Source organism: Colobus angolensis, unplaced genomic scaffold (assembly GCF_000951035.1).
Source record: "Colobus angolensis palliatus isolate OR3802 unplaced genomic scaffold, Cang.pa_1.0 Scaffold587, whole genome shotgun sequence".
NCBI lineage: Eukaryota > Metazoa > Chordata > Mammalia > Primates > Cercopithecidae > Colobus > Colobus angolensis.
In genome coordinates, this window is record NW_012119454.1 from 172,083 (window position 1) to 183,462 (window position 11,380).

General features: G+C 40.8%; 1 protein-coding gene across 1 annotated transcript in view; it reads left to right on the forward strand.

Annotated features, from left to right (window-relative positions):
- The window catches only part of ARSH (arylsulfatase family, member H), a 28,174-nt gene extending 17,545 nt beyond the window's left edge, over positions 1–10,629 (forward strand). Inside the window, exons 6-9 of the mRNA XM_011962245.1 lie at positions 649–783; positions 4,113–4,275; positions 5,776–5,897; positions 9,552–10,629. Coding sequence (XP_011817635.1) covers positions 649–783; positions 4,113–4,275; positions 5,776–5,897; positions 9,552–9,919 — 788 coding nt within the window. The 3' untranslated portion in view covers positions 9,920–10,629. The remainder of the gene's footprint in view (positions 1–648; positions 784–4,112; positions 4,276–5,775; positions 5,898–9,551) is intronic.
- The last annotated feature ends 751 nt before the right edge of the window (positions 10,630–11,380 follow it).

Sequence of the window (11,380 nt, forward strand, 5' to 3'; positions counted from 1 at the left end):
TATATGTATAATTATAACATTTTTACATATTACATTGATATACAAAATACTATATAATAAAATAATATTTACACGTTATATAATTATATAACAATTTTTACACAATGATGTAGTGTATTAATAATCATTATAAACTATTATATAATGATGTTTCTAGTATTGTAAAGTCATATGGTATAATAATACATAATATGTATTGATTATACATATTGCAATATATTTTATTCTATTCCATAATTGATTACATTTTAATATATAACAATTCTTTATGCATTTCTAATACATCATGTTATATATTAATATGTATTTGCAAGAAATATGTACTATATATCATACAATATATAATAAATATATAGTTAGTAATTAAAATGTATAAAAGTATATATTATTATATTAAATATAACATACATCATTACATTATATATTAAATATTTTAACTGCTGGATATAATATATATTATATACACTATATTACATACAGTTTAAAATAGTATATATTACAATATTATATGATTAATTATACAATATTGTGTAATGCAGAATACCGTTTAAATGCTATGTGGAATAAATGCATAGTAGCAAACATGTAATAAAGCAGTGGTGATCTGCATGGAGAGGTCAACGTCTTTGTGTGTCTGACTGTCACCAGGTAAAATTCTGGACGCCCTAGACCAGGAGTGCCTGGCCAACAACACCTTGGTGTACTTCACCTCTGACAACGGGGGCCACCTGGAGCCCCTGGACGGGGCTGTTCAGCTGGGCGGCTGGAACGGGATCTACAAAGGTGATTGTGCGTAGGGAACCAACACCTGTCCATTTAAAATCAGTAGTCTCTCCTGGCTTTGCGTTTGCTTGAATTCATTTGCCATGATGTTCAGATATTTTTATGTGAGTCAGAGTCTTATTAAGCTAGACCAAAAAAAAAAAAAAAAAAAGCTGCAAATTTTGGGGCAGTTTCCAAGAGCTTCAGAGTAAAATGTTTGAAGCAATGCCAACCCCATGAGAGAGAGCATAGGAACTCAATGACCATCTATGGCAGATTTCCCAGCCTCCGCACGATTGACATTTGAGTCTGGAGGATTCTTTGGCTGGGGGCCTCCTGTGCCATTGGAGGTGCTGAACAGCGTCTGTGAGTTCCACCCACAAATGCCAGTAGCACCCACCCCAGAGCAGCGACAACCAGAAATGTCTCCTGACATTGCCCAGTGCCCCCCGGGGGCAAGGTCATTTCTAGGTGAGAACTGCTCCTTTAGATTAATCCTCACTTGGATTCTCAGATGCAGGTTTTTAATTCGATAACATCAATGATGCTATTTATTATGCTTTAACGAGTGTTATGTCTATCAGAAAAAAGAGTTTTTCGTTTGACTGGGGTGCCTATCTCCTCATGGCTAGCAGATTCTTCCAGCTCACTCTGATAGACTTCATGCCGGGTTGTTCAAGAACTCCATAGCACCCACTCTTAGGCATCACCAAAGGCATGCCAACAGAAAGAGTAATTTCAAAAAGAATTCAGTATTTGCTATTTTTCCCTTACCCCCAACCTTCCAAGTAAAACAAAAAAACTAAAAGGGTATCAAAATTGTCATCATTATAAAATCAGAATGTTTGAACTTCCTTGTATTTCATTAAAGAGTTCTGTGTGTGTGTGTCTTATATATATATTTTCCCATCTATATAATCACTACGTGTACATATTCACCATATTAATTGTATATAATATATAATCATATATTCATCATATTATATTGATATATAATCCTATATATAGTCACTATGTATGTATAGTTACTATATTCATTACATATAACACATATAATCCTATATATTCGCTATATTCATTATGTATAATATAATACATGTAATTTTACATATTTACTACATATAATATACATAATCCTGTACATATTCACTATGTATATATAGTCATTATATTCATTATATATACACATAATTCTATGTATTTAGTATATTTATTGTATAGATCATTATACATAATTTTATATATTCAGTATATATAATATATAATTCTATAAATATATTTACTATGTTTATAGTCACTATGTTTATTATATATAGTACATAGAATTCTATATATTCACTGTATAGAGTATACATAACCCTACACATATTCACTATATATACTCACTATATTCATTATATATTACACATAACCCTATATATATTCACAATATTCATTGTATATAATATATATAATTTTATATATTCACTATATTCAGTATAATATATATAATCCTATATATATTTGCTATGTATATATAGTCACTATATCCATTATATATAATATATATAATTCTATATTCATTGTATTTACAATATGAAACCCTACGTATACGCACACAGAAATAGGATTATATATAGTGAATATATATATGTACATACATATATAGGATTGTATATACTGGATTATATATTGCAAATGAATAGAAGTGAGCTCCTGAAAGCATTCACCTCCTCTGACTTGTCATGTAGTCTTGCTGTAGTCATCACTGTTAATTAGCAAAGATTAAATTGGTACTAAGCCTAGTAGAAAAAGTGGGGAACAGATTTAAGTCACCATATACATACCATCTAATGAAATGTGATTATTACAGTCATGATGATTCTAACTGTACATATTATATATTGTAATAATTATAATTGCATGAGTATGTGTGAGTGTAAAGTCCCTGTCCTTAAAAAGCACACATAACGCTGGAATAGGACTCTGGCAAAATTGTTGTGAGCATTTCTCAGGCTTTGGGACAGGATGCCTGTTTCTCAGGGTGCTTCCTGTGAAGCAATGAATTCAATGGATAGAGAGATTTAGATCTCCTGGGTAAACAATTGGTTTTGTTCTAGTTTAGTTACGCCCCCCAGCTCTGCCCCATAAAGATACAGGTTATTAAATAAGATGAAGAAAACATCAGGATGGCTTTATGATTGTGTGTTAAAAACACATAGATTTGCTTCAGGGAGCTTGTCAAGTTTTTCTTATAATGAAGAATGGTGCTACTTGGGAGGCTCAGGAGGGAGGATTGCTTGAGCCCAGGAGTTGGAAGCTGCAGTGAGCTATGATCGCGCCACTGCACTCCAGCCTGGGCGACAGAAGGAGACAGTGTCTCAGTTAAAAAAAAAAAATGGTGCCAAGAAGCTGAGCTGCCTTTCAACACTGGTTAGACTGGTAGATCAGTGAATGTGTCTGCAGTGAATTTTACCTAATTTTCTGCTAGAGGCTTCCGGTTTTGTGTTTCTTTGTAATGCTGCCTGTCAGACAGGTGCACACATAGAAGGCATTCAATAAACATTTCACATAGGAAGAGACCTTTTCCTCCAGAGAGGCTCCTATTTTTTCTTAAAGAGTCTAGACATACGGTCTTGACACTGGCATTTGGCATCGGGCCATTTTCCTAATCCGTAACAACCGCCTCAATCTCACCATTGATCTTAAGGCAAGGGCTTCATTATTTGTTTTGTGCTCAGAAACACCCAAGGGGACTTTTGTCTAAGAAGTGATTCTTAACTCTGCCTCTGGCCATTTTTCTACTCACACTCCTCTCTTTCTTCCTCTATATGGGAAATCACGGGGTAAAATTTTTTAGCTTGTTCCTCAAGGATCAGTATAATGTGGATAAAACCCGTCTTTTTCTTTTCTCTTTTTTCTTTTTTGGAGACAGAGTCTCACCCTGTCACCGAGGCTGGAGTGCAGTGGCACAACCTCAGCTCACTGCAAACTCCACTTCCTCGTCTCTGATCCCCCCACTTCAGCCTCCCGAGTAGTTGGGACTATGGGCATGCACCACCATGGAGTGCAGTGGGGTGATCTCGGCTCACCACAACCTCCGCCTCCTGGGTTTAAGCGATTCTCCTGCCTCAGCCTCCCAAGTAGCTTGAATTACAGGTGCCCACCACCATGCCCAGTTGAGGTTTTTGTATTTTTAGCAGAGACGGGGTTTCACCATGTTGGTCAGGCTGGTCTTGAACTCCTGTCCTCAAGTGATCCGCCCGCCTCAGCCTCCCAAAGTGCTGGGATTACAGGCGTGAGCCACCGCGCCTGGCCAGTATGGTTGGGTTTTAACTTATCTTTGGTTGTGTTGTAATCTTTGGTTTTAGGTGGCAAAGGAATGGGAGGATGGGAAGGAGGTATCCGTGTGCCAGGGATATTCCGGTGGCCGTCGGTCTTGGAGGCTGGGAGAGTGATCAATGAGCCCACTAGCCTAATGGACATCTATCCAACGCTGTCTTATATAGGCGGAGGGATCTTGCCCCAGGACAGGTATGGAAACAATGGTTGCTCCTAACCTAGGGTGATATATTTGAACATATGTGGATATACTTGATAATTCTATGTGTGTGTGTATATGCATAGTATATTACTTAATTATCAATATTCTGCCCATAGGGCCAGATGTCTTTCTCCCGTTGGTGCATGGTGGAATATTTTATTTTCTTCTTAGAGTATACCTTAATATTCTTTGTCATATTACACTTATGAAGGTGTGTGTTTGACTGTTCTCATGCATCATCACATCCCTCACAGCTTGTAGACCATTACACAATTAAATGTTAAATGATTACTGAATAAAAACATGTATGCATAGAGCAGATGCGGTGGCTCATGCCTGTAATCCCAACACTTTGGGAAGTCGAGGCAGGTGGATCACTTGAAGTCAGGAGTTCGAGACTAGCCTGGCCAACGTGCTGAAACCCCCATCTCTACTGAAAATACAAAAATTAGTCTGGTGTGGTGGCACGTGCCTGTAATCCCAGCTACTTGGGAGGCTGAGGTGGGAGGATCGCTTGAACCCAGGAGGTGGAGATTGCAGTGAGCCAAGATCTCGTCACTGCACTCCAGCCTGGGTGACACGGTGACACCCTGTTTCAAACGAAAACAAAAACAAAAACAAAACACGTATGTGTGATTGCATGTGTGCTAAATGATATTATTGTTTCTGGTTTGCACTTTGTCTATGAGGTTTTTTTTTTTTTTTTTTCGAGACAGAGTCTTGTTCTGTCGCCCAGGCTGGAGTGCAGTGGCGTGATCTTGGCTCAGTGCAACCTCTGCCTCCCGGGTTCAAGCGATTCTCCTGCCTCAGCCTCCCAAGTAGCTGGGACTACAGACCGGCGCCACCACGCCCAGCTAATTTTTGTATTTTTAGTAGAGATGGGGTTTCAGCACGTTGGCCAGGATGGTCTTGCTCTCTTGGCCTCGTGATCCACCCACCTCGGCCTCCCAAAGTGCTGAGATTACAGGCATGAGCCACCGGGCCTGGCCTTGTCTATGAGCTTTAAAATGAACACATACATCCTGTGCTTTAACGATTTAATTCCATGTGTGTGGGGTGATATCTATTCATTAAATGTGAAGTTTTACTGGAATCAAAAGAGCGTAAATAGCTTAATTTTTCCAATCCACAACGTTAACTCATATTGTCTTGCAAGGTATCAGGATAATAGTTCCAGCTGCTCTCTTCTTCCATGACCTCAGAAAATGAATGTTTTGTTTCTCTTTCTTTTTGTTATAAAATGAGGGAAAAGGAGAAAGTTTTAAGAATTCCTTCTTCTGCCGGGCATGGTGGCTCATGCCTGTAAGCCTGGGCGACAGAGCAAGACTCCGTTTCAAAAAAAGAAAAAGGAAATTTTTCCTCTTTATCTTTCACTTCCTTCTCTTCCTCCCCTTCCTTTTCCTCCTCCTCCTCCTCTTTCTTCTGCTATAAAATTCGTGACTGAACCATGCCTCTCTCATCACCTTCTACATGCCCCCTTCTCTCCCAAGAGTGATTGACGGCCAGAACCTAATGCCCCTGCTGGAAGGAAGGGCGTCCCACTCCGACCACGAGTTCCTGTTCCACTACTGTGGGGTCTATCTGCACACGGTCAGGTGGCATCAGAAGGACTGTAAGTATGAAGGCCGTGGACACGTGGAAAGATGATAAGGGCCCTGTTCCCGTCTCCTGTGTCTCCTGGAGGAAGTTGTACCATGTGCGGATATTGCCCAGCCATGATGGTGCTTTTTCGCTGGGAAAGCCACATACACAGCGCACTGCAGTGGGATTTTTATTTTATTTTATTTTATTTTATTTTGAGATAAGGTCTCACTCTGTCACCCAGGTGGAGTGCAGTGGTATAATATCGGCTCACCACAACCTCTGCCTCCCGGGTTCAAGTGATTCTCCTGCCTTAGCCTCCTGAGTAACTGGGGCTACAGGCACCCACCACCGCACCCAGTTAATTTTTGTACTTTTAGTAGAGATGGGGTTTCACCATGTGGGCCAGGCTGATCTTGAACTCCAGACCTCAGGTGATCTGCCCACCTCGGCCTCCCAAAGTGCTGGGATGACAGGCGTGAGCCACTGCGCCCAGCCTGCAGTAGGATTTTAGGGGGATGTGTTTGTGAGAGAGATTTGTGCCCAAAGGGTTTCATTTTAAATTTTAAAAATATTTATAAAATAAAGATGAGATCTTACTATGTGCCAGGCTGGTCTCGAACTCCTGAGCTCAAGCAATCTTCTCTCCTCGGCCTCCCACAGGTGTGACCCACCACAGCCAATCCACCCAAAGCGTTTTAGCTTAGGGAGGTGAGTGTTGACACAGACAGACCAATGCCATTGCAATATTTTCATGACTTAGATTTTCCGAGAGAAGGGGCTATACCCTACCACACAGGTTCATGGTGGGAAGCACCAGGGCTTGACTTGGAAGCACAGGCAGGAAGGAATGAAGAGCCCGGGCCACAGCCTTTATTATTAGGGTTTCCAAGGGAAAGGTCAGGCAGGGCAGGGTGAACAGCTTCAGACTGGTAGTTTGAGTAATTACAGTAAGTTTGGAGCAACAGGGACTGTCCCTAGCTGCCTGGTAGCCGGTGCTTGGTTGATTTAGGTCAGATCAAATATCAGCTTACTGTGTGAGAGTTAGATAAAGGAGGTGGTTGCTTGCATAGGAAGGGTGTGTTCCTAAGTGAGTTGTTACTATTTGTATTAGTCCATTCTCATGCTGCTGATAAAGGCATACTCAAGACTGGGTCATTTATAAAGGAAAAAGAGATTTCATGGACTCACAGTTCCACATGGCTGGGGAGGCCTCGCAATCATGGTGGAAGGCACATCTTACATGTGGAAAGCAAGAGAGAACGAGAGCCAAGCGAAAAGGGAAATGCCTTATAAAACCATCAGATCTCGTGAGACTTATTCCTTACCATGGGAACAGTATGGCAGAAGCTGCCCCCATATTCAATGATCTCTGCCTGGCTCTGCCCTTGACCTGTGGGGATTATTGCAATTCAAGGTGAGATGAGGGTGGGGACAGAGCCAAACCATATCACTAGTTTTAGGAATCAGCTAGCCCTGGGAGGAGCAGTCTTTCCCCAAGTCTATAAGGCCCCTCAAGCTGTCAAAATACTAGCCCGGCACAGTGCCTTACAGTTGTAATCTCAGCAGTTTAGGAGGCCAAGGTAGGAGGATTATTTGAGCCCAGGAGTTTGATATCAGCCTAGGCAACATTGCAAGACCCTGTCTCTACAAAGAAAAAAAAAAAGAATTAGCCAGGAATGGTGGCATACAACCGTAGTCCAGCTACTCAGGAGGCTGAGTGGGAAGTCTGAGGCTGCAGCTGGCAGTGATCGTGCCACTGTACTCCAGCCTGGGTGACAAAGTGAGACCCTGCCTCAAAAAAAAAAAAAAAAGTCCAAACATTATAGGATACAGAAAATTAAGAAAACATGATTAATGTGTGTGTGTAAGTATGCATTAGCTTGTGTGAATGTATACATGAGAGAGAGAACAAGAGAGAAAGAGAGACTGTGAATACCCACAACTTAGGGATGACTGAAGTGATTATTCTAGCAACGAGAAGCACATTTTTCAACGTGGCCTGCATGGTGGTTGCTTCTCTCCACCTTCCTTCCTTTCTAACATCCTAGTGATTGTTTCTGTCCCACATTCACGCTATGGGAGTCAATACAAACAAATATAAATTAACAAATAGTATTGATTGCCTTACACCTGTAAAGAAAGGTCTTCTGGAGTCATTGCATGGAATTCCAGAATTCTTACTTGGTTGGATTTAACTTTATTTGCAGGAGGAATTTTCTCTGATGGGATCAGTCACTTGTGGTGTGATGTATCTTCATTTTGATGTGGATAGTTCCACATAAAACAATTACAGAAACAAAAATAAGTAAAAACCTATGTTTTTAAGATTCTATATGAGTGTAGGACATGATCAATGATAAATAAAACAGCCCCATAAACTGCATAAGCCTCCCAAATTTAACTATAGAGGATTATACAGTAGAATTTTTTTGTTATTATTTTATCTCATCATAATTCCAGAAGTTGGGAGCATGGGGCTGACACAGTGCTCAGTACCACGGTCATTGGACCAGGATTCTTTGTTTCCACTTAGCCACCTCTGACACGCTAGCTTTCATTCTTATGTGTCTCACCCCATGGTTGCAAAGTGGCTGCAGTTCCTCCAGGCATCACAGCTGCACTCCATGCAGTAAGGAGGGAAAAAGCCAAAGGCGGTAAAGAATCCAGTTAGATGATTTAATCCTATTTTAGTAGGAAAGCACAGCTTCTCTGCAAGACTCCACCAGTAGACTTCGGTATAATCCTCATTGACCAGAGGCTGGGGAATGCTTATGTTTTCTATCTAAAATTGATCACTGCAGCCAGGCATGGTGGCACCCCAGCTACTAGGGAGGCTGAGGTGGGAGAATCACTTGAAGCCAGGAGGCAGAGGTTGCAGTGAGCCTAGATGCTGCCACTGCACTCCAGCCTGGGCGACAGAGTGAGAGCCTACCTCAAAATAAATAAATAAGTAAATACTAAAACATAAAAAAAATTGATCTCTGAAAATAGATTTGCTAACCATTTCATATCAGAAGAAAGAAGAAAGGAAGGGAGGGAGAGAGGAAGGAAAGGAAGGAAGGAAGGATAGAAGGAAGGAAGGAAGGAAGGAAGGGGAAGGGGAAGGGAAGGAAGGGAAGGAAAGAAAGGAAGAAAGGAGGGAGCGAGGGAGGGAGGGAAGGAAGGAGGGAAAGAAAGAAAAGAAGGAAGAAAAAAGAAATGGAGGAAAGAAGGAAGGAAGGAAAGAAGAGAGCGAGAAAGAGGGAGGGAGGAAGGGAAGAGGAGGGAGGAAAAGACAGAAAAGGGAAGGAGAAAAGGATAAAGAATGATTAATTTTGCCAAATTACTTTTGTCAATTTCAGATGTGAAAGTGGCATTTAGCCTTGGATCACTTTTAATTTTGTTTGTACCTAATCAGATTGAGGTAGAATTTTAATTTTGTATTCCCAGAATTACCCTATTCCCACCTGGGTCGTCATTGTTATCTCCAAATGTTCTCATGACAAAATTTCTAAAAATGTCTTCAAGTTTACAGTAAAATTGTACATTGTTCTTAGAGTTGAAGACATGCTACTGTTGCTGTGCAATTTTGTGCAGAAGAGTATTATCAATCACTAGAAAAAGCATTTGAGAAAAACATCTTTAATGAAAAGAGTCCTAAAATCACCACCAAGATGGTATCATAATGCAACTTACTTTTTAGGTGCAACTGTGTGGAAAGCTCATTATGTGACTCCTAAATTCTACCCTGAAGGAACTGGTGCCTGCTATGGGAGTGGAATATGTTCATGTTCAGGGGATGTAACCTACCACGACCCACCACTCCTCTTTGACATCTCAAGAGACCCTTCTGAAGCCCTTCCACTGAACCCTGACAATGAACCATTATTTGACTCCGTGATCAAGAAGATGGAGGCAGCCATAAAAGAGCATCGTAGGACACTAACACCTGTCCCACAGCAGTTCTCTGTGTTCAACACAATTTGGAAACCATGGCTGCAGCCATGCTGTGGGACCTTCCCCTTCTGTGGGTGTGACAAGGAAGATGACATCCTTCCCACAGCTCCCTGAGACCATGGGGACCATGTGTTACCCACCACAAATGTACTGTTACAATGGTCATAGAAGCAGAGCTCACCTGACTGATTCATTCCATTTGGGATAAAAACTGATGGCCTCACCCACTGTTCTATCCTCAGAAATCAGTTCTTTCAAGAGCTCAGTGAAATTAAAGTGGGTCCATATATAACAGTGAACCTGGAGGGCAGCATTTGTTGTACAATTTTTTTCTAGCATATAATTGTGCCATTGCCCAAGGGAAAGAGCAGATCAAGGTGACTTCAGCAGATTCTTGTAGAGCTTTTTTTCCTAGAATTCATGGAAGCATCAGGTCCAATGTCATAAGTTAGAAACTTTTGCTTGCAGATTCTATACCCAGGCATGCTAGCTTTCTAATAAATCATGATAAGTACTTAATTTTTTCATGAAGCAGAGGGTCACATAAAACTTGAAGTAGTACTATTGTAGTCAGATTGACTTCTTGATTTTCTCTCTTTCCTTCTTTTCTCTTCCTGTCCAATACACATCTGGTTATGAGAAAAAATACTGGGCTGAAGTTCTTGACTTTGCTTCCTGGTAGCTATATCATCTCTGTGATTTGGTTTCTTCATGTGTAAAATGAGAAAACCAGTGTCTACTTCACGGAGTAGCTATGAGGATTACATGCATTAATTAATGAGAAATCACCTTGTGTAGAATAAGCAGTCAATAAATATTATTATTACAAATGCTGTTGTTGTAAGCATCATCAATTGCAGTTAATTATGATTCCTTAAACACACACAATAAGAAAAATGGTGAAGAGTCAATATTTAAGAACAAATAAAGAAACATGACTGAAACAATTATTTAATTGAAGGAAGGCATTTGGCAATACACATAGGAAGTAGTTCTAAGCAGGATAAACAAACATAAATCCAAAATTTGAAGCATCTGTGACTGCAGACTACGAAAGACAAAGAAAAGATCACAGATGGATGCAGAGCAGGTGAGCCTCAAACTGGGGCTTAGCCTGGGAGGGTTCTTGGCTTCCCTCAGGAAAGAATTCAAGAGTAAGCTAGTGGTGGAAGAAACAGCTTTATGGAGAAGATAGCGTCACAGTTCTGTGACTGCTCCTGCAGAGAGCGGGAGCTCAGGGCACTGCTGCAGTCATATTTATACCCACTTTTAATCACATGCAGATTAATGGGCAGTTGACGCAGAAATTTCTAGGAAAAGGGTGGCAACTTCTGAGTGCTCAGGTCATTGCCATAGAAGGGGGCAGTAACTCCCATGTGTTGCCATGGCAATGGTAAACTGATATGGTATGCTGGTGGGCATGTCTTATGGAAAGCAGCTTCCATGTTTTAACTGGTCCTCAATTTGGTCCTCTGTCTGCTTCTGCTGCTTCTTCTCACCATTCCTGGGCTCAAGCAATCTTCCTGCCTTGGCCTTCCAAAGTGCTGGGATTATAGGTGTGAGCCACCACATGTG